This window comes from Bison bison, unplaced genomic scaffold (assembly GCF_000754665.1).
Source record: "Bison bison bison isolate TAMUID 2011002044 unplaced genomic scaffold, Bison_UMD1.0 scf7180017864197, whole genome shotgun sequence".
Taxonomy (NCBI): Eukaryota; Metazoa; Chordata; class Mammalia; order Artiodactyla; family Bovidae; genus Bison; species Bison bison.
The window spans coordinates 1,001,497-1,016,393 of record NW_011494769.1 but is presented as its reverse complement, the minus strand read 5'-3'; the positions used below and the strand labels follow the sequence as shown (position 1 = coordinate 1,016,393).

Below are 14,897 nucleotides of genomic sequence, written 5' to 3'. Positions count from 1 at the left end.
CTTGGCATATTCCCTGGCTCTGACTCCAAATCACAAGTCAAACTAATCTGACCTTCTGACCTCGGCTCTTTCTAAAGTCCAGTATACTACTTTGCTGCTGCTGCTGCTGCTAAGTCACTTCAGTCATGTCCGACTCTGTGCGACCCCATAGACAGCAGCCCACCAGGCTCCCTAACTGTCATTAAAAATGGAAAACTGTCTCTGTTACCAGCAGTTTCCAGTCTAAGACCTGTTTGGAAAATGCCCCATTAGTTCCTTTGGTGCCATTTGAGCTGGCAGTTCCCATCCGTCCCTGATTATGCAGTTCTGTCAACCTCTCCTAGAAAAGTAGGGTGCTTAAGTGGAGTCTTGGGAATTTAGCCAGAGGGGCATGATGGCTTGTAGCAGTTGGGGAAGGTGGTCCTAGAATCTGATGACTGGTTGAGGCAGCGTTGGAAGCATAGAATAGTGTAGAAACCAAAGTCTCTAGGAGCAAGGATGGAGAAAGAAATGGCAACCTACTCCAGCATTCTTGCCTGGGAAATCCAGTGGACAGAGGCACCTACAGTCCGTGGTGAGCTATAGTTCATGGGGTCGAAGAGTTGGACACAACTTAGCAACTAAAGAGCAAAAGGAACAAGGATGGAATCCAAGGTGAAGGGTCCACTAAGGGCTATCAGAAGAGCCAGTGTGTTTGAGATCCAAGCAAGAGTGACTCCCTGGGCAAGAAATGACCCCTGTGGAGTCTGGGCTAAGCCTGAGGGAACTCAGAGGAGAACAGAGGTGTCTGGGATAAAGCCTGCCTTTCTGATCTTTCCATCCAACATCAGGGTAGGGCTAGACCATGGAATCAGTGCCTAATTGCTAGCATGCTAAGTATGCTTTGCCAGCCACCATTCAGGCAGGTAAAGTCATTTACAGAGAATCCTGGCAAATTAATCAGACCTCAAGGAACTGAAGTTTTAAGAAAGACAACACTTTCGTAGCCCTCTTTTCCTTAAAAACACATGCAATACGGTGCTGCCCCCCATGCACACACACTCATTACTGAAATGACCTTTTAGTAGTGGTGCTAAAGAAGAATTTGGAAAAGCGAAGTCCAGTGGTTCTGCACCCAGTCAGATGGCTGTTTCATTTTTATAGGTTTCCTTATCATTCTTGCATATATACTAATAGTGGAAAGCATTTTGCGCTCTGCCTTTTCCACAGTGGTCTATCAGAACCATCTTCTGTGTTTCTAGGCACCTCTGTAAATTGTCTTCTTTAATGGCTGCAGGATAGAACAGCCTGAAGAAGCCCCGTGTTTTACTCGACAATATTTTTCTTCTGGATATTCAGGTCCTTTCCAGGTTTTTTGCTTGTTCCACGATGATGCTTTTTTCACAACAGTACCCATACTGTTTGGCTTTTTAAAAAAATTACTCCCAGAAGTAGGATTACTGCAGCAAAGGTTTTTCATTTCTTTATGCCTCTTTTTTTATATCACCAGATTGCTTTGCAAAAGAGTTGTACTCGGTGCCACCTTGTACGGAGTAGCACCAGCTAAATTATAGCTCTGATGGCATTCACACTTTTGCTCCATTTTTGACAATATAGTTGATAAAACATGATACATCAAAGTTGCTTTAATTGTCTTTCCTTTCATTACTAGGAGGAAGAAAATCTCTGCCATATGTTTTAATTTTATGCCTGATATGAATCATTTATTCATATCCTTTGCCCGCTTCTTTATTTGATGCTTTTCCCCCTACATTTCAATGAGATGTTCATCCTTTTGTCAACGTGATAACAAAGAGTTTCTCTACTGTATTAAATGTTGATACTTCCATTGTTCTGAAGTTTAGTAATCTTGGTAAAATCCTGTCTTTTATTTCCTGTGAGTTTATCTGTTGCTTCAGAGCATGGAGAAGCATTAGGTCTATAAAAGAATGTGGGCTGTTTATTACATGCTAGTTGTCATAGAATTTAATTTTAAAATGAATTATTTAACTGTTACCCACCCAGAATCTATCTTTTACATTTCCTGTGGATCTTACTGAACACTTTTCTGTTTTGCTATCCACATATCAAAGGGACATTTACTTAATAATCGTGTCTTCCCCTCATTGTACTAAAAAAATCTGCTTTATCATGTGCAGCAGTTCAGATTTGTTTATGGACTATCTGTATTGTATTACATTCTCCTTTTGAACCATTACCAGAATCAATGAATTAATTTTGCTTCTTGACATTTCCTAAAACGTGGTTCCTTTTTAGAATAAAACTTTCTTACTGTTTATGTTTGCAGATTAATTTTATAGTGATTTTGTTGAATTCCAAAATACCCTACCTGAATTTTCATTAAAACTACATTGAATCTGTAAGTTCAGTTTAGGAGACTGAGCATTAGCAAACACTAGTATTCTCATTCTATGGGCACCCCACTGCAGTACTCTTGCCTGGAAAATCCCATGGATGGAGGAGCCTGGTAGGCTGCAGTCCATGGGGTCGCTAAGAATCGGGCATGACTGAGCGACTTCACTTTCCCTTTTCACTTTCATGCATTGGAGAAGGAAATGGCAACCCACTCCAGTGTTCTTGCCTGGAGAATCCCAGGGACAGGGTAGCCTGGTGGGCTGCTGTCTATGGGGTTGCACAGAGTCAGACATGACTGAAGCAACTTGGCAGCAGCAATAGCAAGGAAGTACACCTTTGCATTTCACCAAATCAGTTTTTATTTTATAGAGCAAAAGTTTGTGGTTTCATTTTGAGTGTTTAACTCAACATTTAGGTAAATTCCTTAAAATTTTAATGTCTTGTACCAATGGTGAATATAAACTTTCGCTGTGTTTTCTAACTGAACATATTAGGTTCCTTTTGCTTCTGCTGTTAGGTGGTTACTAGTTTTTTGGGTTTTGGTTTGTTTTTTTTGTTTTTTTTTTTCACTTTTATGGCATCATGGTTACTTAGTTGTCACCTGTGTCAGAGGAAACCTCCTAGGTGATGTAAAAGGCCCCCATGTGTTCAGGAAATGTTGCTCTGTGACCTTCTAGCAAGGCCTCTTTCTTTCTTTGATGGCCTAAAAGAATGGGGGTGGGTAGGGGGAGGAAGGAAGATGGAAGTACATACATCCCTACCCAGGAAGTAATGTCATGCCTTACCAGCCCTCCAGGAAGTATGCCCCAAAGCTTTCACAGCTTATGTTGGATCAAGGAGTCTCTCCAAATCCTAGGACCCCCTAAAGTGGAGTCTGGGGTTCCAGATTATAAAAGAAGGTGGTTTAGAGATCTGATAGTCTTGAAACATGTATGGCTGGAGAGAAACAGAGTTACCCTCCCCTTTATTGCCATATCAGATTTATCTTACTGGGTGACAGTGTCCTCTGGGAACCACCAAAAGAAATGTCAGTGACAGAATCACTTTTGCAATTACAGATGAGATGATTGAATTAATGATCTAATGGAACATTTTACCGTAGGACATGGCATCAGGGCACTTTTGCTGGCTTCTCCCCTTGCTCCACTCCAGTCAAATGAGATGGTACCACTTATTCTCATTCTGCCAATGATGACAGCCAAGGTCACTCCGAGCCTAGACAGAACTGCCATCCCAATAAAGTCTCACTAACTTGAGGTCTGGATCCCCCTTATGAACAGACCCAAGAAGTCTTCTATGTGACACATCATTGCTTTCCTGGGATGTTATCCAGAATTAGTGTCAAATAATGAAAAGAGTTGGTAGAATTTGTAGTTAGACTCAAGTTCAAATCCAAATTCATTGCTCACAAGCTGACCATAAGAGAGTTTCTCTTTTCCCATCTGTGTAAAGGAGGCAAAAGGACCACTTCATCCAGTTATTATTCATTCATTCAGGAAATATGAATATGAAAATGACATTAAGTGCTTGTTTGCCAGGCACTTATAAGTCATATAGATGTGACAGAGAACATACCAAAGACTCATGGAGCTTATGTCCTCGGGGGAGAGAGGGAAGAGAGATACATATCAAAAATAATATATAAGCTAATAAATGCCATGAGAAATAATTTAAAAAAAAAAATGTTATCCAGTAAGGGGGATTGTCTTTTAGGAAGGATTAACAGAGAAGGCTTCACTAATGAGATATCTGAGCACAGAGATGGATCAGAATGGGAATGAGCCCTGAGAATGTTGAAGGAAGAGCATTTCAGACAGAGGGAAGCGCATGTGCAAAGGCCCTGCAGGAGGCATTTGCGAGTCTGAAGAATAGAGTAAGGGCCACGTGGCTGGAGCAGAGTGGGTGGTGGAGACCCTCCTCCTGGCAGGTGACGAGGTCAGATAGGTGGAGGGGACCACATCAAGTAGGGCAGGGATCACAACAGCAGGTCAGGTCTAGCCTATGCTTGTTTATATACAGCCCTCTAGGTAAGAAGAGCTTTTAATTCATGAAAAAGTTGTTTCAAAAAGAAGACTATATTACATGTGTCCTGCAACGCTCCAGTTACTTACTGTCTCATCTTTTATAGAGAATATTTTGACAGTTCCTGATGCGCAGCCTTAGAAGCCACAGTGTGAAAGGAAATCATGAGGGGAGGGTTGAGTAAGAAAGTAATGTGAGGTGACTGACAGTCTTAAAAAGACAGCTGTGACTGCTGTGTTAGCTCAGACTGTAACCAGAGAGGGTGCAGCGGGGAACGCAGTTAAGAGGCCATCGTTATAGCTGGGGTGAGACAGAGCAGTAGGAGGGACCAGACTGAAAGCACAGGGGCGCTGGGTAGTAGGTGGATGGAGAATATATTTTGAAGGCGGCACCAAATGTGCTTTGGATGGACTGTGGCATGTGAGAGAAAGGGAGAAGTAAGGGATGATTCTAAGATTTTTCAGCCTATATCCTCTCTTTAGGTTGGCTTGGAAACTGAACGAGAGAGTCATCTTTTCTGTCCTTAGGGTTTGATGCCTCCAGTTCTTTTACCATTTTGCAGTCAGGGTTACCTTCCTAAGGTACAGTTTTTATTGTTCTCCATTCCAAAGTCTCCCCCAGTGTCCCATGAGCTATTGAACCATCAGATGTGGCTCTCCATAGTCTAACAGCCCCAAGTCATTGCCAGCTATTCCCTTTCTTCCAACCCTAACCAGTGAATTGTCTACCAGTCCCCCCATGAACTTCATAGTCTCAACCTCCAACCCTTTGCCTGTATGGGGTCCTTATTTTTTTTGTTTGTTTGTTACATTGTTAGATGTCAAGGATCCTACCAGAATATTATGGCCTACGTTTTTGATAAAGCAGCTCCTTAACACCCTCATCACCTTCCTGGTCTATTCCTATCCCAATGATGTTTGGCTTCCCCTCTTTTAACAGGGATGTCTCTCTGTAACATGGGTTTTTATGCACAAGCCTTGTCTCCTGCCAGAATACAGAAAAGAAAATATTGTAATAGAGCACATGGTTAAATCCTCCCCTTTATTAAATCCCAGCTCTGCCCTTGGAACCTATATGACTGAGCAAGTTACTTTACTTCTCAAAGCCTCGGTTTGCGCTTCTGTAAAATGGAGGTAATTCCATTGTCACTTTGCAACACTAATCAAGAAGTAAAATGAGGTGACTCGCTTACTATAGTTCTGTGCCTGCCATATGATCAGAGCTCATTTAATTGACACAGTTGTGTCCGTTCTCCTTCATGAAGCTGAGGAGCTGAGACAGTATCTTTCTATTCTTCCTGGTGCTGTGTCCCCTGATTTTGTACACTGTAGGCAAATGAATATATTATTTAAAAAATTGGGTGAAATGAGTCAGGTTTTAGACTTAACTCTGAGTTCAGTTCCCCCCACCACCACATCAAGCTGTGTGACATCTAGGTAAGGCAAGAGCCTTACCTCTGAGTTTCAAATTCTTCACATTCCGAGAGTATGAAATCACCCCTACCTTGAAAAGTTAGGAGAATAAGCTATGATGGTTGTAAAGCACCCAATGTTTCTAAAGTGTGGTTTGTGCCAAGGATAGTGTTCTCTGGAATGATGATTACCAGAGCTTCTGCAGAAAAAGCTCCTTTGCTGTACTGCCACTGAAACTTGATCATTCCTTAAAGCAGTGGTCCTCAAAATGTGGCTTCTGGACCAGCAGCATCAGTCAATGCCATTTTCCCCAGAACCCTTTAGAAACGCATGTTCTCAGGCTCACCCCAGGCCTAATAAAGCAGACGCTGTGGAGTGGAGTCCAGCAGTCTGTGTATTAACAAGCTGATATTCTCAGGCACCTAAGACCCACTGCCTTAGCAGAGGGAGGAGGTGGCTTGTGATGTCCCATACAAGCCCAGCGGGGTAGTTAAGTCACTCTGCTTTTTGTTTGCATCAAAATAGAGGACATGAGGGCCAAGAATGTTGCCAGCATTGGCAGAGAAGGGGAGCACAAGCCCCTTAGTGCCACTCTGGGGGGCCAGCAACTCCTGATTCTTTACTTAACGAGTCCTCGAATTGGAGGAAAGTGTAACCCATGATAAACAATAGGAAGTATAGTTCAGTTTGAGACACAAGACTAATCTGAGAGCATAAACCCACACCATAAACCATCACAGGCTATCAATTCACTTGCAGTAGTACAACTATACAGGAAGAATACCAGTGAGACTGACGAGATATGAAAACTCTTTTAGTACGACTAATTCTAAAGTGAGCTGTTGACACATTTGTAAATACAGCAACTAAAGTTAGTTCAGATAGTTTCAAGAAATCCTAAAACATTGCAAAGAACATTTAATCTTTTCATAGTATTAAAGTCTAGAGAGCATTTAAATATCTCTACAGCTATGGAAAAAGCACAGCCACATTTATATATAGTTGCTGGCTTTTTAACAAGATACCACATTTATTTTTTTCCTTTTCTTTAGGCTCATGATATGACATGAAAAATCATGTCTTTGACAGGGTGATTCTGTTAATCCAAATTTAATCTGAATAGAGTTGAAATAAAAGTACTCTGCCTTCTTTCCCCCTTATTGTCTGTGGCCCTGAAGGAGGGTCAACACAGGAGAGGAGCAGACCCTGAAACCAGCCCTTGGGCTGCTGCTCTGAAGCACTGGCTAAAATACCATGCATAAGGGGTGCCCTTGGCTTATGGAAAGAAAACATTAGAATTTCTCTGTATGATTACTTTTTTTATTCTACCTTGGCTGGCCAACATTTTTTTTTCTTTTTTTGCCACTTTAGTTTTTTAATTGAAGGATAATTGCTTTACAGAATTTTGTGATTTTCTTTCAATCATCAACAAGAATCAGCCATAGGTACACCATGTCCCCTCCCTCCCAAACCTCCCTTCCATCTCCCTTTCCATGCCACCCTTCTAGATTATCACAGAGCCTCTGTTTAAGTTCCCTGAATCATACAGCAAATTCCCATTGGCTATCTATTTTATATATGGTATTGTAGGTTTCCATGTTACTCTCTGCATATTACTTTTTAATCTCAGGCTTTGAACTTTCTTTTTATGTATATTTGGGGATGGGAGCCTACATTCACATATTTTTTCCTAAAAGGAGTGTGTGATCAAAAAGTGTGACTGCCTCTGAGGGTAAGTTCATATGACAGGGAGAGACTTGGGTAAAAGGTTGAAAATGATGGGGAAACAAATCTAGAATCTTCTATAGATTTCAGTTTTCCGTGTTACCTGGTCACCTGTCACTGGAATACATAATGGTTTTGTCTCCTATCATGTCAATACTTTTCAGATCATGGTTGTGCAAATCAAATAAAAGGAAAAGCAAGAGGCAGACACCGTGGCTTTATGTGGGGCTGTCTCTTCTTCTTGAGTCTGTCCCATTGCTCAGACTGCCACTGAGTGGACAGCCAGAGTGGTGCTGCCTGGTGGGGCAGAGAGAGGGCACCTAAATGGCCCCTTAAGTAGAGGAGATATCTATTCCCCATCACTGGTTACCCTTTTAAAGACCCGGATATCGGAGCCATCACTCACTGGTGAAATGAGGGTAAATTAGACCCGTTTAAGTGAGCGAGTAGGAGGCACAGGTGCCTTAAAAAGTCCACAAGGCACAGACTGAGTATATGATATGCCTTGTCCCTCCCACCCCGTACGCTGCCTTTCTGTCACTAGGCTGTAGTTACATCACATTTGTTTCTCTCTCTCACTGAACGCTTCTGAGAAGTTTCAAAGGAAGGTAAGCAGTACCTATCTCATCCACGTGCTTTTCTGATAGAACAGCTCTGGGTTTCTGCTGATCCCGGGCAAGGGCCATTCTGGAGAAGAGGTTTGGCCCCACTCGCCCTCTCCCAAGGATGTTGCATGGCTGCGGTCAACCAGTCGCACCCCCCCGCCTGTAGGCTGGCCACTTGCTTCTAGAATGAATTCCTTGGGAGCTTCGCCATGGGTCTTTCCTCTGTAGTGTGTCCTCCAAGAATGCTTTGCCCTCAGAGTAGCCACGCCTGGCCTGTGCTGACACTTCTTGCCCTCTTTCCCCACAGGCAGCACAAGGGGGTGGCCACAGGACCCTGCTGTATGGCCACGCAATTCTCCTGCGGCACTCCTTCAGTGGCATGGTAAGCTCACCTGGATCGCTGTCACCACTCAAGGAGGCTGAGGAGGAGGGAAAGGGTGGGAAGCCAGCGAGTGTCTCAGTCAGGTTAAGAAATCAGCAGGAGCCACTCAGAATGGAAATTATAGTACATTACTGTCTTAGTAACTTACCTCACTTAGCAGTTGTACATCTGTGTTTGCTTAACGTCTGACCACCTTCCTTCCCACTCCATAAGGAAAAGGATTATGTCTTTTTTTTTAAATTTATGTAACTAAACCTAACTTGACCAAGTGTGGTGCTCTGATATACTAAATGCTTAGAAAATATTTGTTGAATGGATAATCAGATAAACCTGGAATAACTGATGACTCGCATGTATAAGGATAACCAGCATAGGTGGAAAATCAATCAAACGGGATTTTTGTGAAATTTCTCTTTTACTAGCTAAAGGAAATAGGATGCTATCTGGTCCTTCATTCCTGAATTTGAAGGTATTATGTTAATCCAGAGGCAGGAGGCAGATAAAGAGAAGAGCAGTCACAGAAAGCAGATCAAGCTATAACTATTCAGGGATCTAGAACTAGAATTAACCGAAATGAGATAACTCAGTATAACTTGAATTTTTTTTCAAGTTTTAATAAATGTAATTTTTAAAATTCAAATATTCCAGTTCTTTTGCAGGGAGTGTTAAGAGGAATATCATGACCTCAGTCAAGTATAATATGAGGCAATTCTAAGGATATTTACCCCCAGTTCCTACATGTATCATTCTCCCTTACTATCAGTGTAAGGAACATTTCTTTCTCTAATCCCAGTGGAAAACTGTTACGTTAACTCAGGACTTTATTTTCATACGTTTTACACCTGCAGCGGACACTGCAAAATTCATCTCAAAGCTTGAACTGTCAAATTGGCAGGGAGAACAGCAGCTGCTTCTTAAATAATTTATTTATTGCAGCATTCTTTTTTTCCTGAACACTGGTAAGAAGTTGACCTTTTCAGCCTGAACATTCATCTGTGATAGTCCCTTGTGGCAAAGGACAAACAAAAATGACCAAATGGAAGGTTATCTGAGCAGGAGATGGGGACCATTTGAGAGTAGGGAAATTTTGCACCCTGGCAATCTCTAGAACTGAGAGGTGATCATTTATCTTTAGGAATCTGGTGCTTATCCATAGGGTAAATAAAACCCTAGCACCTCTCTTTTTCTCCCTAAATAGAATAAATAAAAGCTCAAACAGTATACTTCTCTTGGCTTTAAAAACTCAGGCTAGCATTGTGCTACAAAGAGGAAGGTTTACATTATTCATCGTTAGGTTGGTTGCCCTCTACTCCCAAGAAATCCCACTCACAGTTAACATGAACTCTATACTAGCCAGTTCCTTTTAGGAGTAGCTCTGAGAATAAAGCCAGTGAGAGATGTCTATACCATACAATGATTCTGTGTTTTCCTGTTGCAGAGAATTAGAATTATAACTCAGAAAGTTTGTGCCAAATGCGTATCTGCCTCTCAGTCCAATTCTAAGACCACTTGCTGTGGCTGTCAATAAAGGAGGCAGGGAATAGGCTGTGGACTTTTTTCCTTTATTAAGTTACCTTTGAAAATAATTTTTAAATTTTACATGCACGTGTATTTTTATAATTAGAAAAAATCAGATATTACTTGAGAAGTTTTAAAGCTAATAAAAAAACTGAAAAACAGAAAATAAAAGAAATGAGGATATTATCATGGATGTTCCCACTGTCCAAAGACAACCTGCTATCAGTTTGGTGTAATTCCCTTTAGCCTGGTTGCTGGCATTTGAACTTTGCATACGTAGCAACCATACAAGTACACTGTTTTGTTTATATTCCATACTGTTCTACACTCTTGATAAATATTCTCCATGGTAACATAATATTCCATAAAATGAAGTACCAGAGTTTATCAACCTTTCCATTATTGTTGGTCATTTATGTTCTATTCATATTCTCAGTTTAAAAGTTTCAGAGTATCTTTGAACTAAAACATATTTCATATTTCAAACTTTCTCTATTTAAACTTATTTCTCATAGTCCTATGAGTCAAATCACTGGGTCATCAGATAAGAACATCTTTGAGGTTTTAAATACATTATGAAAATATATCCCAGAAGCACTGTAGCCATGAACAATAAAGAAGCCCTTTTCATAGTAGCTCAGTGTTGAAACTGAGAAGCCAGCTAATGGTGAGATGCCAAGATCCGAGAGAAGAGTATGACTTCACTAGCATCTGCTCTTATTCCACAGTATCTAACATGTTTGACCACATCAAGATCCCAGACGGATAAACTTGCCTTTGATGTAGGTCTACGGGAACATGCCACAGGTAAGTCAACACACCCTAGATCTGTTGATCAGTGGGATCTTGGGCTAGGGGGTCTTGAGAAGGAGGCTGGATGCAAATCATTTGGGATTCCACACCCACCTGGTCAGGAAATAGGTCTGATAGAACTCTGCAGAAGAATAATAATAAAGAATATTATTGGAATGCAGAATGAAAACATAGGAATGCAAAATGAAGGTGAGCACGAGGCTTTAACCACAGTCTGCCAGAGTCTCAAAGAAAAACAATTTTTAGGGTTAGATACTGAAAATAGTAGAGAAGTTATTCCACATAAAAACCAATGGTAATGAATAACCGCTTTAAAAAACAAAGCATAATGAAGGTTTACATAATAAAGTATAGTCTAGATTTTAAAAAAGTAGTCCCATTTTGTTCTGCAGCGAATCAGCTATTTTTAAAGCAGTGTTTCCCAGATGTTAGTCAATGATATCCACCTTCATAGATTTGCCATTCCTGTGCATCAACTTTATTATTAATTTATATTTTTCCTTAAATTTACTTTTGTGTTTAAAATTTTATAGACAAAACTAACATCATTGCTGTAAGTAGAAAACTGGTATTGTTTGCTGTAAAAAAAGAATATAATGTAAAGAAAACCGTGTCACTCAATAATTGAAGAATGTTGGCAAATATTAGAAAAGTGTTCATGGTATACAAGCTCCAAACTGAAAACTTTCTGTTAGAACCAAAAGGTTTGAAAGTAGTAAAGGAAATTTCTCACTATATGACTCAGTGTTGTTTAACCGCCCTCCACCACTATGGGAAACACTGGCTATTTTTTTAATTTTAGTTCGATCAAAAATGACAGTCAAGTGGTGGATCCTAAAAAAGATGGTAACCAGGACAATGCAGGTTTAAATGAACAACAGAAGACTAAGATAACTATCAACAAATGTTTCTAGTTAATCAAACAAGGGGCTGGCTTGCTGTAGGTTATTCCAAAGACCAGTGGAACAATGGATAGAAGTAGAAAACAGGCCCGTTTCATCTCAGTGAAGGAAATCACTTTGTAATATCTGCAGTATCCAGCAAAGGAACAGCTGGCCTCGAGATGGAAGGTGTTTTCCTGTGGCTGGAAATATTCATGAGCAATCTGTCTGCCAAGGGCATTACGTATGTAATTTCTGCTCCGTTTAGAGGTTGGGCTTAAGGACCAATCAGGATTCTTGGTTGCAGACAGCAGAAACTGACTCCGTTAACTCAAGCAGAAAGAGAGTTTACTGGAAGGATGTTACATAGACTTCCTCTGAAGCTGAGCCCCAGGCTTAGAAATTGGGCAGGAAGAAAGGCCAGGGAAGAGCAAACAGCCTGGGTCACACGGCAGGAAGAGTCTCATTGGAGACAGTCTTTAATATGACATTTTCCCCCAAATAGGAGGGGAGTTCCATTGTTGGGGTCAAAGAAGGACAGTTCAGTTCAGTTCAGTCGTGTCCGTGTAATTATTCTAAAACTACAGCAGTTCATAAGGAGATGGTCCAAGATTATCTGATTTTACATATGATTTAGAAAAAAAAAACTTATAGTTTAACCTGTTTTAAAATTAGCCTCCAATTAAATAAATAAATTTATAATAAAATAAATTAAAAAATCTAGAGATTAACCTAGATTTAATCTGGCGGGAAGGAATCTAGAGTTTACCTGGATCTGTTATTTCTGGATCATACATAGTCATGTCCAAGAACACCTGACGTAAGCCCCCTACCTCTCCTCCTCTTCCCCTTTTTATACAGAGCAGAAGAGTGGGCCTGCCTCAGCCCACTAGGTTTGGTTTTTTGTTTGTTTGTTTGTTTTACTAAAGTCAGATTATAGTTGAATATGATCTGAGGTTGCTTTGTTTCCAGCTAAAGCGTGTTATTCTTAAAATATAATCTCCTCTAAGGTGTTGTCAACCTTTGCTGAAAATTACAAAATGAGTGACGTGACACATTCTGAGTGTAAGCTGACTGACCTCTAAATATAAACTGTCTGTCTGTCTTGGAGCACATAATCAGAAAAGTCATATATGGTCACACTATTTATACCAGTAAAATGACTTTAGACTTTTTGAGACTTGGGAAGAAATTTGAGAAATAACCACTTTCTAGTCATGTGTTCAGGAAACCTGTTTTTTGTTTTTAGTTACTAGAGGCTTCAATAAAAATATAGGGAAATAGCAGAGAATATTACTCATTCTACCACTTTTTTTACCCCAAATTCCTAAAATCAAACTGGGTATGAATTCTGCTAACAGATGAGGGAAACACATGCATCAGCCCAGGTTCAAGCTGGCTTTTCAGAAGCTGACGTTGGCAGAAAGACGGGGGGACAGGGTTGACCAGGTGTTCGTGAAAACCTAGAACCTAAAATAATTTATTTTACCTCCCTCATCCCCAACCCATTTCATATTCTCCTTGAAGAGAGTCAGCTTGGTATATGTGGGAGAGGGGAAGAACTTCCCGGCCGCTCAAGTACAGTTCAGTAAGGCCTGGGGTGAGTCTCCTCTCTTTAAGAGGAGGGTTGCTCAGGAACCGACAGAATAGCATTGCTTCATTTACCCAGGTCATCCTGGGAATGCACTTTTCACTCAGAAGCCGCTTTTGAATTGAAAACAAATAGTTGAGTTGAATCTCTAGGAGAATGTGAGGAGAAGTTTGGAAGCAGTTTCTTGAATATTTCTGGAAGTGTTTCCCCTACACAGTGAAATGATTTGACTGACTTAACAGAACTGATTACCATTTTGCCCTTGGTTGTGCTTAAGGAGTTCTTTCTTTTTTCCCTTTGAAAAGTTTTTGTTGTTTTCTAGACATAGATTTAGGATTTGTTTAGAATTGGGGGAAAAAAACACCGAAAGGTATTTTGGTAGGAAAAAAACACCAAAAGGTGTTAGGTATTTTAGGACCCTCAACTGGCCCTCACATACCCTGCTGACTTGGGGATTGACCCATTCCTGGGCTCCAGACCACTGCCCTGTCCCCAGGAGAGGGCGAGAGAGCAACAGTGCTCTTCGCCTATGCATCTCTTTAGGACCCCTTCATCCTGACCCCCGTCAGTGGTCCAGTGCACATGATGGATACACACCTGTCATTTTCCTCTTTGAATGTAGAGACCAGCCTCTTCTGTTACAAAATTTTAAGTCTAGTGTAATCAATGTCATCATATGTATTTATCCAAAGTGAATCAAAGTAATACCTGTACATAAAGAGAGACATAGTGCTCTTTTGCGTACCGAAAGCATCTACCTCTTGCCCCGCGCCTCCCTGCTCTGGACCCCACCTCTCTCAGGCATCCACGTCCAGCTCCTTTAGTACACTTCCCACTGTGCATAGTCATATGGCTTACTGATCTTTAGTTATTCTTTCCAGATTGGGCATGATATATTGATGTCCTAAATGAATAATAAAAACGCACCTCTTGTGGTCCTCTCTTCTCTATTTTCTCCTTCCACCTGCCTAGTATATTTGCACCTAATTTTTATATAACTATCAAGTCAATATTAACTACTTACATTGGCATAACTGTAACTTTTATTTGCAAATGAGACTCATGATATACTATGGTCAGTTCACTTTGTGGTATTACTTTTGTGCTTTCCACTACTTAATAATTGTCTTGTTTGTTGCTTTACTTTCCGTGACCTAGTCATTTATTTCCAAACTGCCCCACAGAATAGTAACTGTCCCTGATTAGATCCAGTCACAATAGCTGTTCTGTTGGTTACATCTTCTTAGAAACATACACCGTCATGAGGGAAATTCCTGTTTCCTCTCTCCAAGATTCTGTATTTTCCAGATCTCATGTTTTCCTGCCTTATTGGTTGATCACACCATTTTGGGGGAGCCCGTTTCCCGTAACTTTTACAGAAAATATCCATGGGAGACAAACTGTTGTCTGAAAGTTTCTTAATTTCAGCTTCACAAGTAATTCATAGAAGCATTCTACATGGGAAATATTCTTTTCTCAGCATCCTGAAGGTTTTTTGTTTTCTTCTAGCTTTTGGTCTGGCTGTTGAGACGTCTGTCCACATTATGCTTCCTGATCCTTGGTGTGTGACCTGTTTATATTTTCTGAGATATCTGGATCTTCTCTTTGGCCCTG

At 40.7% G+C, this 14,897-nt stretch overlaps 1 protein-coding gene across 1 annotated transcript in view; it reads left to right on the top strand.

Moving 5' to 3' along the window:
* The window catches only part of RYR3 (ryanodine receptor 3), a 567,299-nt gene that overhangs the window by 241,513 nt on the left and 310,889 nt on the right, over positions 1-14,897 (top strand). The window contains exons 4-5 of the mRNA XM_010844173.1: positions 8,406-8,480; positions 10,727-10,805. Coding sequence (XP_010842475.1) covers positions 8,406-8,480; positions 10,727-10,805 — 154 coding nt within the window. The remainder of the gene's footprint in view (positions 1-8,405; positions 8,481-10,726; positions 10,806-14,897) is intronic.